The following is a 16,893-nucleotide window of genomic DNA, read 5'->3' as shown; positions in this document are numbered from 1 at the left end:
AGGAGGCGGGGTACACCCTGAACTGGTTGCCAGCCAATCGCAGGGCACATACAAACAAACAACCATTCGCACTCACAGTCACACCTACGGGCAATTTAGAGTCTCCAATTCATGCATGTTTCTGGGATGTGGGAGGAAACCGGAGTGCCCGGAGAAAACCCACACAGGCACGGGGAGAACATGCAAACTCCACACAGGCGGGGACGGGGATTGAACCCCGCACCTCAGAACTGTGAGGCTGACGCTTTAACCAGTCGGCCACCGTGCCGCCCCAATTTAAATGTAAACGTGATATTAGTTATGAGTTATAAGTGATATATTCTTCACTTTAACCGCCATACCAACATTTTTATGGTAGTACATCAGTTGATTACTTAAGTATTTGCCTGATTGTCATTAACTGTATTGAGCCCGGCGGCACGGTGGACGACTCGTTAGAGCGTCTACCTCACAGTTCTGAGGACCCGGGTTCAATCCCCGTCCCCGCCTGTGTGGAGTTTGCATGTTCTCCCCGTGCCTATGTGGGTTTTCTCCTGGCACTCCAGTTTCCTCCCCCATCCCAAAAACATGCATGTTAGGTTTATTGAAGACTCTAAAATTTCCCATAGGTGTGAATGTGAGTGCGAATGGTTGTTTTTTTATGTTGTCCTGTGATTGGCTGGCAACCAGTTCAGGGTGTACCCCGCCTCCTGCCCGATGATAGCTGGGATAGGCTCCAGCACTCCCGCGACCCTTGTGAGGATAAGCGGCTCAGAAAATGGATGGATGTATTGAGCCCTAAACAGGTATGAAATCTAATACAGTATGTAATCTTAAACATTGCTATAGGCTTGACTGAAAAATGTGTACCTAACGACACTGAAATTTTCAGAAATGTAAGTTACTGGATCTGTTACTGTAAGTGTTCCCTATACAGTATTCATTTTATATCATTCACAAATTGTGTTCTCAAACCCAAAGTAGGTGTTGTTTTGTTAACGTCGGCTTTTTACTGAAAGGTACTGTTTGCTTGACGTTGATAGAGTGCGGCCAGGACCATTACCTCCGTTCCTGTACACTATCAACACAAAGGCAAGTGTCCCAAGCATATTTATTTTTCCTTAAAAAGGTGCACACATAGAATATGCAACATTTCGAAATTCAACAACACACTATTAAACCTTGACAAAGCCACCAAAAAGTATATGCTATATGTATACAACAACCCCTAATTAAATCTCATGCTGCTGTCTTTCAGTCGCTGTCCCCCCCAAAAAGGATGTATCACCAAAATTGTATTTGTTTGTTTTTTGGATTGAAAGAAAAACCTCACAAATTTGGTAGACAGAGACAGCATACAATACAGATGACAAATACGCACAACTGCAGCATAACACATCATGAAGATCATTGGGGACCATTGAGCATGAATAGCAATCAATACAAATTTTAGAGTCTGAAAAGTATTATTTTTTTTAGCACTTGCAACACAAAGCTGTTCATTGCTTTAGGTTCATTTACTCCACAATTAGATTAGTTAAATCTAAATAATTAAAGTTAATGCAACTAATCTAAAACTCAATGTCTGGCTCCATTATTGTTTTCTCTGTTTGTTTGTTTTTTTTGTTTTTGTTTGTGCTATTGCTTGTGAAATACCACAAAAGTAAAATCAGAAGAGGAACACTTAATATGTACAATATATCATACACATGAGAGACTGCATGCACTGCATAATTATTCAATCACACCATGGTCACATTATGTAATTATTTGAATATGAGTCATGGGCGGAGAAAAAAAAGAATATGAGCTCATTCACTCGCTGTCCACCTGCGTGAGGCACACGTCACTTGCACACTCTAATAAGAACCAAGAGTATCAGAAAATATTGGAATAGGAAAACATAATATTTTGCCCGTTTAATGTAATATTGCAATATATAGCGAGCCTGTCTCTCTGCTTGTGAACAAGGGGGCTTTTAGTTTTCCATCATCAACAGGTTTAAGAGATGACGTTCCTTTTCATTTCTCGTACATATTTTAGAAACTCTACAAAAGACACATTCAAGTTGTTTAATGGTTGCGAGGTAAACTTCCCATCATGGCTACGGTCCTTCCAGCTCTTGTTCTTCTTACACTCTAATATGGTTCGAACTTTCACTCCACTTGCTCGGGCTCGGCGTCCATGCAGGTCTCCCACGGGTTCCTGGGCATTTGTGGCATGGAGAGGATGAGGAGGGCGATGCCAGTGAGAAAGAGAAGGACAAAGCCAACGCAGGCACAAGCGAAGGACCAGCTGTAGTAGTATTGGATCCAGATGGTGTCCTCGCTCTCGATCATGCGTTTGACGGACTGACGCATCACCTCCAGTGAGATGAACGAACACAGACCTGGGAAGAAAAACACTCATGAATTGCCCTCCCACGTGGTGGTGGTGAAGACGAGGAGCTTTAGCTGCGTGAACCTACCTGAAAATGCAAAAAACATTCCGGAAGGTTTGAGGAGGTATAGTCTTCCTTTGCCTTTACCCGTGCATGAGCCAATCAAACACAGAGACCCTAAAATCATGAAGGCCAGACTGAAGATGGAGATGGCTGCAGCAGAGATGTTGTACTCTGGAATGAGAGATCAGTTTTTTTTTAAATCCATTCATTAAAGAAGGAATAAAAAGGAACAATCAGGGATTCTACTCATGGGCTCCCACTGCACTTGAAAATTTAATTCATATTTTGTTTATACAAGCACGACACACACACACACACACACACACACACACACACACGACTCCCCTCAACCTCGACTCAAGAACGGATGTTTGTGCTAGCACAACATGAGATGTGTCCTGGCTGGTCCACCAATATTACAGACCTCTAATTTAGATCTACGGTTTCCATGGCAATGAAAGAGACAATATTTGTCCTGTGACAATACTGAAACCAAAGGTTACGCTGTGTCAGGATTTGATCCTCCGTATCCACATCATTTTATCGCAATTCAGTTAGCAATTAAGGATTAACACTTTGGACTCGATATTCGTAGATGGCAGGTCTGTGGCAGAGCGCGAAAACTATATTTAGATTTTTTTGTGCAAGTGCAAGGCTGCCAATTTGGCAGAACGGAAAGCCGCAACGAAGGTGTGTCCTTTGATATGCATCTGGCGCATGTGACAATGGGCACAAGGTTGGTCTAAACCTTCACCTGCTGGGACCACGTCTAAGACCGTTGGTCTAACGTGAATTTGAATAGGGCACAAGCAGACAGATTCTGAGCTCAGTGGTGTGGTGAATGTCAGATGTACACCATTCATAAATATGTGAACGGCAAACCCTCTGAATGATTGTAGAAATCAATTCATTTCAGGCATTATTATAATTATTATCACCGGATTTACAACAGTCACAAAAGTAGAACCCTTTGTGTGTGTTTTGCGTTTTCTTTGGCTTTTGGTGGAATTTTTTTTTGCCATTCGTTAACAATGGGTGAAAAGAGAAGAACACACTTTGTCTCTTATTATAAAATATAAGGGGATTTATCATGTGGATGTTTTACTATTAACAATTTCCCCATTGTTAATAGGAAATAGGAAAGCAGTGGTTAGCACATCTGCCTCACAGTTCTAGTGTTTGGGGTGCGAATCTTTACTCTGACATTTGTTTCCCTGTGCTTGCGTGGTTTTTCTCCACGTAGTAGGTTGATTGAAGACTAAATTGTTCATAGGTGTGAATGTGAGTGTGATGTTTATTTGTCTTTAATTGCCTTGCGATTGATTGGCGATTACTCCACGGTAGACCCCACCTCTCGTCCCAAGTCCCCAAGGCTCCAGCTCATCTTCAACTGTGTTTGCAGATCAAGTTTGCGTATGCAACATGAACAGCAGCTGTTTTTTTTTTTTTCTCTCAGCATGGAGGTGGATCGTTTGCATGGTATTTGTTTTTGTTTTGTGGCCAGTTCGCATGAACCATGCTTATTGGGGAGCCACTCCTTTGGAGAAAGCAATAAACCTTCATTTTGAGGTGGGTCGTACCCTCGCCACCCTTCTCCTGGAACTTTGCAGCTTGCAGGCTAACACGGAATTTTAAGTCACCATCGCACAGCAACATTTCTCAGTCCTCAAAGAGAGTAAAAACAGAAATCGGCCATAGTGAACTTCTGGTGGACAAGGAGCTGTAATTTGATCACTTATGAGGGTGTGCATAGAGGACTTTGCACATTTATGTGATTTCTTCCAACCAAGAAAAATAAAGATCATAAGTGCAGACTTGGGCAAGAAGCGGACAACACCCTGCTTTTGTCAATACATTCATCCATCCATTTTGCACACCACTTATCCTCACTAGGGTCGCAGGTATGCTGGAGCCTATCCCAGCTAACTGCGGGCGAGAGGCAGGGTACACCCCAAACTGGTTGCCAGCTTTCAACTATTTATACAATATTCTTCTCCCATAATGAATTCTTTCTGACAGCACATTTCACTGTAGGGGTGGGTTGTGATGATGTGACCATGTCATGAACATGCACTATGATGGGATACCCACACAGCACTCACGCAAGAGTGAATAACACAACAGTGAGGCAATCATTCACGAAAACTTGCAGCACGCGTGTCCCTGGGGGGCTGATATACTGTTTGTGAGTGTTGGGGGAAGGGGGCGGAGGTTACTTATGTTATGAATGCCTGCATTAGCATCTTTAGCTTCGGGTGTGGGGGTGTACGCAACTTGATGCACACATTTGCACAAACCAATGCATCTGCTGCAGCGGGGGCAGCTGGGAATGCAAATGCGGCGAAGCATCACAAGCGCACGATGACAGATTGAAAGTAGCAGCCTCTGGAGAGTGGGGGTACATATAGAGGGCATTGTGGGAGGGCCAATCAACCATGAAATGAGACTCACCTTTCTGTGTTTTGTGTTCAAATATCTCAGTGTCCTGTCCTGGAGTAAAGTGGCCGAAGTAAGTGCAGTTTTCATCTAAGGGGAAAAATAAGATATGTTAAGTTCAGACATGTATAATTCCGGGAATTCCTTTAGGGTGAGCGGAACAACGCAACGAGCTGCAGAAGATGTTGACATATTAATACCTCAAGTTTATGTGTTGGAAATTCACAGGTGGTGTTTGCATGGGGTTTTATCGTGTGGACTTTACACTGACTTATGCAGTGAAACTTCTTAAGTGGTGAAATTCTGAATTTTACTAAAACATTTCTAAAAAAGTACACCTCTAAAGTCGTACAAAACTTTGAACCATCACCGTCAAAGGATTCACTCTGTGCAATTGCTTTTTCTCTGGCTTTTTCTCAAGAACTCTCATCCATCCATTTTCTATAGCACTTAGGGTTACTGGTGAGCTGGAGCCCATCCCAGCTGACTTCAGGTGAGAGGCAGGACACACCCTGGCTTGGTATCATCAAAGTTGAAGGTTTTTACACTTTAGGGTTTAAGTCTTTTCTTTCTTTACAAAATGAGATGCATGACACTTGCTGGCATCGTGAATCACCTTTGCTTCACGGCTTTATATTAACGTTTTGAGCTTTTTGCTGTTTTATGTTTCACTATAAAGTGTTGTATGACAGGTAAAAAACTGAACATGTGACTTTTAAAGTTGATAAAGCTTTTATGAATGATGACTGTTTGGCACTGGAGCAGATTATTTTTATTGCTATTATTTCCGATGAGAAAATACTTCAATCAGAACAAATCAGAGGTGGACAACCATCCTCGAACAGCTTGTGTTCGCCTTCAGAGGTTGAACTGTAATTTCTTGTTGCGTGGAACAATACAACAAGTTATTCAAAGAGCTTTGGCATATTAACACCTCAGTGTGTACGATGCGAGCCGACAATCAATCTTATTTTGATTAAGAATTTAGAGATACTGTGGAGCACTTTGCACTACACGAGCAATATAAAGAGCTGTTGAGTGAACTGTGAATGTAAGCTATGTTCTGCGTGATTTATTGCTCAGCCTCCAAATCTTTTCCAAACTTTTTCCCCCGCATACTGCAACTGCATATACATTATGCTCCACCTGTCGTCGCTGTACAGTGTGAATATGTAAGTCTACCAGTAACTTCACAATGTCTCACATTTCTCCCACATTCTTTTCCATATTTGACACCATATGGGAAAAAAGGAGTCTTAGGACATGTAGCGCATGGTAAACAATGTATTAATGTATAAAAAGTTGAGCTTACCACTGCATCTGACAGCCAAGTGAGTGGCTGACATTTTGGATAATTGTATGCTTCCAACTTTGCGTGTACGGTCAGGGGAGGTTTGAGTTCGCAGCGAACAAAGCAAGGTCCATAAAGGCATGTTTTAATTCGTTTGATATAGAGGAGTCACAATTATTTGATTCATTGAGGACTAATCAACCATCCAATTACTTGACTACTTTTTTTGATAATCAGTTAATCATTTAGAGACATTGTTTAACTTGAAATTGTCCAAATCCTCTGATTTCAGCCTCTCAACTGTAAATATCCTCCAATTTCTATAGTGCTTCATGAATGCAGACTGATTATGTTTTTAATCAAAACAAGTCATTCCCAAACATCTGCTTTTACTTTGGAAAACTGATTAATGGTTTTCCTTTTTTTACTGACGTTACGGAGCAATCCAGTAACTGAATCATAATCAATTTATGGAAAAACAATTGTCAGTTTACAATATTTTGATGATAATCGTTTTTTGCAGCTGTATTCTGAATAACCCGTAATTGACGTAATTGAACCCAAAGCAGCCTCGGAGGTGTAAATCAAACTTGTAGCCCTTTGCATTAATCAGGACCGAGAAGTAGCTCTCAGCTTCAAGAAAGTTGGTGAGTACATCACTCCTGATATTACTTAATGGTTATTTGGTTTTCTTTAATCATTAGACAATAAGAAATAAACAGCAATAGTTATGGGTGGCGGCACGGTGATCGACTGGTTAGAGCGTCTGCCACACAGTTCTATCTAAGGACCGGGGTTCAATCCCCGGCCCCGCCTGTGTGGAGTTTGCATGTTCTCCCCGTGCCTGCGGGGGTTTTCTCCGGGCACTCCGGTTTCCTCCCACATCCCAAAAACATGCATGGTAAGTTGATTGATGACTCTAGATTGCCCGTAGGTGTGAATGTGTGTGCGAATGCTTGTTTGTTTATGCGTGCCCTGCTATTGGCTGGCAGCCAGTTCGGGGTGTGCCCCGCCTCCTGCCTGAGGATGGCTGGGATAGGCGCCAGCACTCCCCGACCCTTGTGAGGAGAAGCGGCTCAGAAAATGGATGTATGGATGGATGGGTAGTTATGGGTTAATAAGTAGTAATCGAAAAAATATATATATTTTGAAGTAAACTTTAATGCTAAATACATTTTTATCCGATCACTCAATGGAATAATCAATTGAATAATCGGTTCTAAAAATATTCAATAGCGACAGCCCTAGTTTGATGTGATAATATTTGAGAGCCATGACCTCCAGCCCATCAAACACCTTCGGGATGAACTAAAGCAGAGATTGTGAACTGTGGTTCGAGACCTGCTCAATTTGGTACGTGCCTTTCGCTAACTTTTGAGTGGACAGGCAGCACGGTGAGTAACGGTTAGCACACCTGCCTCAGAGTTCTGAAGTTTGGGGTTTGAAACTTTGCTCTGGCCTTCTTGTGGGGAGTTGACAGGTTCTCCATGTGCTTGCCTGGGTTTGGGTCAGCTGTCAGTCACACATATAGACAAACAATCACATTGACCCCTTGTGAAGTCTTTAATGAACCTAACATGCAAGTTTTTTGAAAAGTGGGAGATAGCCGGCGTGTCTGGAGAAAACCCACGCAAGCAAAGGGACAACATGCAATTCCACACAGAAGGGTTGGATTCGAACCCACAACCTTAAAACCGTGACGCGGATTTTATAACCAACTTTCCAGCGTGCCGCCTTTCCCGGAACAGTGGAAGCTATTTGTGTAACGGTACCATACATATTGCAGACCAATACTTAGGAGTATAGAGATGTTCGTATTCCATTCGACACGGACAGAAGAGGTGCAGAATAAAGCTCTGTCGCTCTACACAGTTGAACTCTTTATGTCAGAGGCAACGTGTTTCTGAGAGTCTGGCATGTCTGATCATGAGAAAGACGTGTTTCGGGCCAACATATTTGTGAGATGTAGTGAGAACATTAATGCGCGTAACAGAAAAGCCGCTACGACAAGATGGTATTGCATCAGTTCATGCAGAATCGAGTGCATGTCACTGATGTGGCTTGTGCGATGAGGTTCAACGTGCGTGTGGATTCTTAATCCCTCTTTCCATGCACTCTCACTGTGGTACATCAGTGAAATTCTTTCATGTGGAATTGTTATCATTTCTCTGTTCGTGCTTTATGAACCATAACTGGGGGATTTGTCCTCAAACGGAAACCATTAAGATGAGTTGGAAGAATGTCAGCTGGAGCATTGTGTTTTCTCAACCATATTCTGCACTGTATTTGCAAGTCATAACTTGGAAATTGTTTAATGTGGTGCAGCATATATTAAAAGCAATCGGTATACGGTCAGAGATGTCCTGCATTCGCTTGCATTTTGACAGTAAGATTCATGCATTATTCACTGACAATATTTTTTTGTCCCCACTTCGATATTCGTCCTCTTCAGCCTGGCGAAGTTGCTTAAGTTTTGCAGTGAAACACGGCTTGTTGTTATTGAATGTGCGAAATGACTTTGTTGGTACACACACCTCTTCACAGAAACTCATATAGGATGTGACAATGTCCGTATATTCATTCAGGCTGCCAGCTGAATTTTCAAAGACACTCCAGTCTGTGCAGTCTAAACACCTTTGAAGTTCTATCTTTGCTTTTTCCACTTTTTCACCTTTTTTCACGGTAGGGTTTGCGAATTTAAGTTCTTGCCTGTATGTTGGTATTAAGTGAATTAAGCGTTGATCAGACGAGCCCAGGGCTGCAGGAGGTATGGCACGGTATGTGTTATTTAGTGTAGTATAGCAGTGGTCTAAAATGTTATTTTCCCTGGTAGGACAGTCAATGTGCTGCTTGTATTTAGTGTATTGAGTATTGAGTTTAGCTTTGTTAAAATCCCCATTTTTCGTTGATATAGAAGCATATGCCGCCGCCTTTTGTTTTCCCCGATAATTCCATGACGCGGTCTGCCCGGTGATGATGGAAGGAGGGAAGCATAACTGCGCCGTCGGGGACGCGTTCACAAAGCCAAGTCTCAGGTAAAGCACAGGAATGTCCAAAGTCTGTACTGGTCTTTATCAGAAGATGAAGCGCATTTGTGAAACGGACAATCAAAACTGCTGAAAGATTGTTGGTACCCCCCTACCCACCCTTGAGGACTTGCACGCTGCCAGAACTAAAACAAGAGCATGCAAAATCCTCTCGGACCCTCCAAATCCTAGTCACCAGCTCTTCCAGCTCCTTCTCTCAGGTCGGCGCTACCGAACAACGCAAACTAAAACTAGCAGACATTCCAACAGCTTCTTCCCTCTTGCCATCAACTTCTTAAACAGCTAATTTACAATTCCATTGCAACATGCTGCCATTTTTTTGTCTTGAGTTTGTTGTCACATTTCTGTCGGGCCAATTATATATTACTCGTGCACTCACTGTAGTAGTCTCGCCACGCTGCACTATTTGCATATCTGTCATTGACCAATACTGGCCACTCATGCCAGAGTTAGCATCTGCTCCATTTGCACAATCGACATTGTCCCAGATTATCGCACTACTAGTCCCTTTAAACTGCATACACTCCTTGAAGTCTCGGCGCCCTTTGCACAATTGTCATTGCACCGGACTATTGCTATATTAGTCATTCAAACTGCTCTAATTGCTAGAGGACTCTGCATCTTTGTGCACAATTGTCAAATTTAAAAAAAAAAAAAATTAATATATATATATATATATATATATATATATATATATATATATATATATATATATATATATATATATATTGTACCGGCATTACCAGATTACTAGTAACCCTTTATTGCTCAGTGACTGTTTTTTCAATGTCTCAAAAGTATTCACTGTCATTTGCCTGTCTGTTGTCGTACTAGAGCGGCTCCAACTACCGGGGACAAATTCCTTGTGTGTTTTAGACATACTTGGCAAATAAAGATGATTCAGATTCTGATTCTGATTCACATTCGGATTCGGATTCTGATTCTGATTCTGACTAGCCAGTGTTTGTGTGGAAGACTCAACTGTTTATTCTCTGACTTAGAGTCATACCCCACACCACATATGGAATCATTCTTTTGGAATGCAAAAAAGGGCTAGAGGCGAGAGGCCATTGTCAGTCCACCAGAGACGTTGGGTAGAAACTCTCTCATTGAAATTCCATTCAGTTGTAAAGTGGTCGCGGAGTCACCTAACGGTCAAGGATTACAACTGCATCTTTGTTTATCTAACCCTGCTAGTCTTGTAATGTACTTAAGTACAGCAACTAAGTTTTTGTACTTAAGTACAATTTTCACATATCTGTTCTTAACTTATTTATATTTTAACAATTTTTTACTTTCACTCCACTACATTTCCTAAATAAGATGTATATATTTTACTCTCATACATACTCTCATACAACCATCTTTGTTACTTGTTACTGCAAAATGAAGTCTGAAGAAATTGTCCGTCGACATAATGCATGAACTGCGGCAGAAGAATAGTCCTTCATGTACCGATGTAGTAGGGATACTGGCGGGGGGGAGGGTGTCATGAAAATGAGACGCAGGTAATCAGGAAGACTTTATATGGGCGCACCGGTAGTGCATCTCTCTCGCTCTACGTGTTTGAGGTCAGGAGACGCCAGTGTCGTGCGATGGCCAGGCTAACTTCATTATTCACCGCGGAGCTTTCCCTACTTTCTACACGGTTGAAGTTCGCTAAATATTGTTTTTAAAGGAAATGAATGAAGACATAATCAAAATTCTAACTACTCCCTCTTTTCAATACTTTACAACGCCTTCCAATACTTCAGTACTTAATATTCAATATTTAAGTATTTAATATCAGAAGGTTACAGCAAATATCAGATACTTTAAGACTTTTACTCAAGTATTACTCAAAATGTGACTAACTGCTACCAATTATTTTCTGTTAAGATACATGTACTTTTACTCAAGTATCGCTTTCAGGTACTTTATACAAGACTGATTGATGCCTGTGATGTATTGTATAGTGACAGGCAGAACAATTAAATGAAATAGTCCTTTCAGTATGATGCACTACAGTGACTACAAAAACTACCACAATATAAATGTACTGTTAAATTGATACCTGACTGACAACGCCAATCCAAATAGAACAGGAGTCTATTGTATTTGTAAAAGTCAGAATATTTGATACACTTCTATTGGAAGTCATTCGGTGTACCTAATAAAATGGCTGTCGACTGTATACTAATAATTATGGCGCTCTTGACACTCCAAATAAATGGGAAATCCCAACCCCCCAGCGCCACAGAGAAGGCTAACGCGTGCCCACGCCAGCTCCCTCCCGAGAATAGCGTGTCCTGTGAGCCAAATAGCGGCAGCCGTTTCACTTCACTACATTACGCCTCGCGACTTTTGTTGAGGGTGGGGTAATTTGAACGTCTGGAAATTGTGAAGGCAGCAGGGGGAATTCTTGCCTTAGTGGGATGACAAACTTTGGAACTCAGTCGGGTTCTTCCAGGTGGCGCCGTCACTCAAGAGGGAACTCGGATTAGTCGTGAACACTTGACCGCCGTGGCCGCCAGCCAAGACAGCTGAGTATTCGTGGGGCCTATATTTGTATCTCTAATGACTGCCTGCCACGGACTTTGCATGGCATCATTAAAAGATACATAAAAATACATGATATAAATGCTACATATGTTTCTGTCTGGAGCCACGCTGAGTTGGATGTCCTTATTTTGGGTCTGCTGTGATGGTCACATTATAATCAAAGCAACATTCTCATAATTCCTTCTTTATTCGTTTGAGCTGTGATGCAACAATTGGCCTCGGATGAAACGTCTTAGCTCAAGTGGAACCTCTAACGTGGAATGGGTTGTTAGCAGAAGAAGAAGGTGAGAAGTAAAGAGGAATGTACACGGGAAGTTATGTGAAGTCACATTCATAGCGCTGACACATGTCCCCCGCAGTTTTATTATCTTACGTTGTTCTCATAGGAGTGCGACAAGAAAATAAGGTTTTGCCTCAGAGGTTGCACTGTAATCCTACAATCGCCATAAAGACCTGCACAGTAGCTCAAGCCATATTTTCCAGATGAGCGTCTCACGATGACCTCATCTCACCACATTGCTAATAGTATTAGTCCTGCTTTTTATCATTGGCTTTTGACGCCACCCTTAAAGACTTGCGGCTGTGATAAACAATAACGTTCCTCTCCAAATACAGCAAGCAGACTCAGAGAAGGTTTCACGGCCCGAAAGCAGGCTCGCTCAGTTCGTAAAACAACGACCGCCGGCATGGCGATGGCCACTAATCAGGCTTATTTATGTGGACCGCAAAAAGATTCAGCTTCATTAACGGCATTAGTGGCAATTTGCTATAGCGGTCTGAATGCGCCACAAGCAAGAGGATGACCTGTTCGCGTGATGTGCTGCACCATACTGCAAACGACTAAGCTTTTTGCATCCATTTTAATCATGAAATGGATGGAGACAATTATCAGTGGACAAAACAGCCTGAAACAAGGCATATTTTTGCTTCTGTTGATGAACACCAAGGAGGTTGTTTATCAAGTTCAAAAGTAGAAAGACTGGAAGCTCATCTTTCCAACTAAAAATACAAAATACATTTTTTTCCTTTTTCCTTTTCTTTTCATTTCTTTTCCTCCAAACGTTTGGCTTTGTTTGCATTTTATTTTATTTTTTCCATTTAACTAACAAAAAAGAAACGAACACATCCACAAACTCCATTTTGAGATGCATGCATTTGTTATGATGGGAGTATTACAGACTTACTGTCTAGACAAGAAGACTGCAAGTAGGAAGTAAGATCATTCGTGTGTAGCGCAAAACCTATTTATTATTATTATTATTATTTGTTTGTGTGAATTATGACTTCTGAAGCAATTCTTGTACTATAAGTCTATGCTTGCATATTCAGTGAATGTGTTGTGTTGTAACCTTGGCTAAAAGCTTAGGCTTGAGGCCAAGTGAGTTTGGCTCACCCTCATTTGTTAGTACACTATTATATGTATATATATATATATATATATATATATATATATATATAAATAAGGTATTCGGGCAAAAGTATAAACCTGCCTCTAGTGACTGAGTATATTCTATGAAATGTAAATAGAGTGGTTCCTTGAGATCCAAGTTTAATTAATTCCATGTATTATACTATATTTTATTAATACATGCATCTACCTATCCTGATTATTCATTATTAGTCTGCTAGCTAAGGTCTTCTCAGGAGGCTCAGATGTTGTCTGTGTCACCGTGTTGTTAGTCCCAAAAAGGAGCACTGAGAAGCATCATTTGTCACTTTGACGCTCTGCAGCATATTTGCAAAGCACAATAATGTTTAAAAATCAAAGCGCTGGAACACAATGGAGGAAAATTGTAAATTGTGCTCATCAACTGTGTTTCTCGTGTGCACAAACCCAGATCTCACTGATACACATACAGCATATACACATGTACATTTTCAACAATGGATTCAGTTTTGACCGTTGAACTCAGAATGTTATTTTGGAACCCTGGCAACTTACGTATATCTTGAGAATGATCAGACTAAAGCTAGGCTGTAAATTCTAATCATAAGCCACATTTGTGTCAGTGATATTTGATTCACAAACAGTTGTTCTCTTCTTAATATGTCGAATCCAGCATTTGAATTACTTTTGGACTGGACCGTTTTCTTATTGCAGCCTCCTTCTCGCCTGCTATTCGTCAGTTTACATCGTCTGCTGAAGCTGAAAATTCCCTTCTCAACATGGACGAATAATAAGCACGATCTTTGAGCTCTTAACAAGACACAAGTGCAAAGATGTACAGCAAAGCTTGGAAGCCTGCACCAGCATCTCTACTGTTGCTCGCTAATGAGCAACCAGGTGGACATTGTCCAGCTAAAAAGAATCTTTTTTAGTTGAATAGGATTCCATTCGACCTCGCCTCACCTCCAGCCAGGGTGATGGGTCCGCAGCCGTGCTTCTCCTGGTAGTCGTCAGCGCTGATGTAGATTTGTTTCTTGCACAGCCTCCAGAGGCCGAAGTGGGCCGCCTCGCACGTCTCGTTGACATTCTTCACCTGAGGGCTGAGCACGGCCCAGTAGTCCGTCACCACGGCCGTGAACATGCAGGCCATGCCCACCAGCAGCACAAAAATGGCAATGTTTATCTTGGTGCGCTTTTCCATGCTTCCGCGTGCTCAATGTTTAGTCTAGCGAAAAAATAAAACTTTTTTGTCATGTACCCTTTCTACGACTCTTTCCTCTTCACTCAGACAGCAGCAAGGTATTGTCTTCTTGTCTCTCTGTCTGTGCTTTGAGTGTCTGCCTGTGCTACAAAGTGAAGAGGGTCAAACGGCCCCGTCCTACTAATGCTCCTTATCCTGCTCGCTCCGATCTGCTCTGCGACTGAGGGGGCTGCAAGTTTAGAGGCACAGCTGTTGAGGTAGATCATGATAGCTGATGACCAAACCAACTGTCTGCCTTTGCGGGGAAAGGGTGTAGTGGTGCTGTTGGGTTGGTGGGGGGGGGGGCTGCAAGTGGTGGCTGCGGTTTTGAAATGGGTGGTGGGGATTGTAATGCTATAATTGTGACTGATGAGTCAAGTTGTATGCCCATCCCGTTGCTGGTGAAATGTGTGAATATAAGGGCCCATCAAAACAGTGAGTGCCTTTTGTGAGCAAATTTTCCATATCTAAAAGTGGAAGTATTCCTTAAGAAAAATATATCACTCTGCGTCATGGTGATTATGAAACAAGCAAATACCATTCGCACCAAATGCTTAAGTGCCACACATGGAAAATATGTGGACCAAATGTGAGATGAAATGTGTTTGCAGTTTTGTGGCACATGCTGCAACACCCATAACAGCCCTTTTTCCCCCTTTCCTTTATATTCAATGCAGTCTCTAAAATGTGGACAGTGAACGTAGTGGTTGTTGATTTGTTTCCGTTCCAAAATCTTAAAGATCGATGGCAACCAAAATGATGGGGAGAGTCTTCCTAATTCAGCCAGATAATAATCCAAAATGCACTGCACACAGCAGAAAAAAGAAGTGAAATGAAAGGTTTTAGTCTAGTCAAGTCAATCTCCAACCTTGAACCGTATCTATTTTCAGTATATCTGTTCCAATGCTTTTGCTCCCCTGTTTTGTTCGAAATACTGCTCTCTATCTACCAAGTTGTGTATCAGATGTAAATTTATGGAAATACAAGCTGATATGTCAGTCTCTTGTCTCCTGTTCAATATTTAACCCAAATGTTTTCAGTCTACAGCAAAAATGACATAATTGTCCTCACTCTTCCAATTCCTTTGTGTGTCTGACATGAACCATTCTTGCGACAGCCAACCCAACTTGCCAAAAAATGAAAGACTTCTAATTAACGAGCCAAGTCGGTTGCTACTTGACATTATAAAATGGCAATGTGCAGGAATCCCGATGCTTGCTTCTGCTCGACTCGATGTATGTTAAGGTCATTCATGTCGGGATGGACAGTTGAGAACAACAACAAGACCCTATCAAATAACAATGGCAACCGAAAAAGACTACTTTAATAGATGAACCTCGCCTCCTTTGAGCTGCCTTTATGTCACTCCCGTAAGAAGTTTGCGTGTTCTTCCCTTGCCTGTGTGGGGTTTTGACCAGATTCCCAAAATGTGGACAGTATGTTAATTGAAGACTAAATTGCCAATCGGTGCGAATATGAATCTAAATTGTTGACTGTGAGTGAACTTGTATTTGCCGTTGTACTGATAATGCTGACGTAATGACTCTGACCTCTCAGGCGGCGCACGTTTCAACCGTTTGACATTTATCAGTCAGCACATTGACTTGTGAAGTTGTAAATTTAGGGAAGTGTGGATTGCAACCTATTGATCGTATTCATACAGAACACAAGGCCGCATTGAGTATTCTTTATCATGATCAAAAGAGTCTGCTTTGCCCTGAAGACAGTTATCAGTCGCAGCGCTGTCATTAGCGCTTTCCTGTCAATAGATGCTGACACAAGGATATTTGATGTTGCATATGACAGTCTACATTTCCCTCTGTATTTGCAGTCGGGTGGCCGGACTCAATGTGCTCTTATCGTCATTATTGATCGCCTTCTGGAAAGGTTCACGCTTGCAAGTCAACTCTGACTTTTCTGACAGGGAAGGTGCAGGAAGTGGGAGCGTGGGCAGGTGGAAGAGTTTGACAGCGTGGCTGGAGGAGGCAGCGAAGCGGGAGACACGGAAGGAACACTGAGGACGGAGGAGGACACGATTGCGGGTAGCCAAGGAATCAATTTGAACACATGAGAAGGAATCGTGAGAGAAGGCCTGTGTACCACGAACGAGCGTAAATACTCTGGCGCTGGATTCCTGGATCTGGCAGGCTTATATGCAGGCAGTGATGAGTGCTGATTGGGAACAGGTGCGCGGCCAAGGTGGTGCTGATTGCTGGGGTTTGCGTTGGAGGTTAATTAAAGACTCTAAATTGGCCATAGGTGTGAATGTGAGTGCGAATGGTTGTTTGTTTTCTATGTTTCTACTTTTTCAATTTTTATACGTGTGAAATAAATGAAAGAAAAGGAAAAAATGGTCACAAACAGTTGATTAATGATTTTATTGAAATTTAGTGTTTTCCTTCATTTTGCAAGGCATTGGACTTATCTGTGCTTTTTTTTTTTTATCAGCAGAAACATCCTAATTGTTCTCCATTATGCATAAATACTGTAACTTGTTGTTTTTCCTTATAATATTCCTTTAACTCATTA

General features: G+C 41.8%; 1 protein-coding gene across 1 annotated transcript; it reads right to left on the bottom strand.

Moving 5' to 3' along the window:
• Positions 1 to 1,073: 1,073 nt before the first annotated feature.
• LOC133477532 (voltage-dependent calcium channel gamma-1 subunit-like) lies at positions 1,074 to 14,653 on the bottom strand. Its single transcript, XM_061772376.1, has 4 exons — positions 14,088 to 14,653; positions 4,874 to 4,948; positions 2,447 to 2,593; positions 1,074 to 2,368 (listed from the first exon to the last, which is right to left on the bottom strand). Exons 1-4 carry the CDS (start codon positions 14,323 to 14,325, stop codon positions 2,136 to 2,138), a joined length of 693 nt encoding a protein of 230 aa, XP_061628360.1. The 5' UTR covers positions 14,326 to 14,653; the 3' UTR covers positions 1,074 to 2,135.
• Positions 14,654 to 16,893: the final 2,240 nt, after the last annotated feature.

This window comes from Phyllopteryx taeniolatus, chromosome 4, assembly GCF_024500385.1.
Source record: "Phyllopteryx taeniolatus isolate TA_2022b chromosome 4, UOR_Ptae_1.2, whole genome shotgun sequence".
NCBI lineage: Eukaryota > Metazoa > Chordata > Actinopteri > Syngnathiformes > Syngnathidae > Phyllopteryx > Phyllopteryx taeniolatus.
The sequence above is the reverse complement of the archived record's forward strand: the minus strand, read 5'-3'. Positions and strand labels throughout refer to the sequence as shown.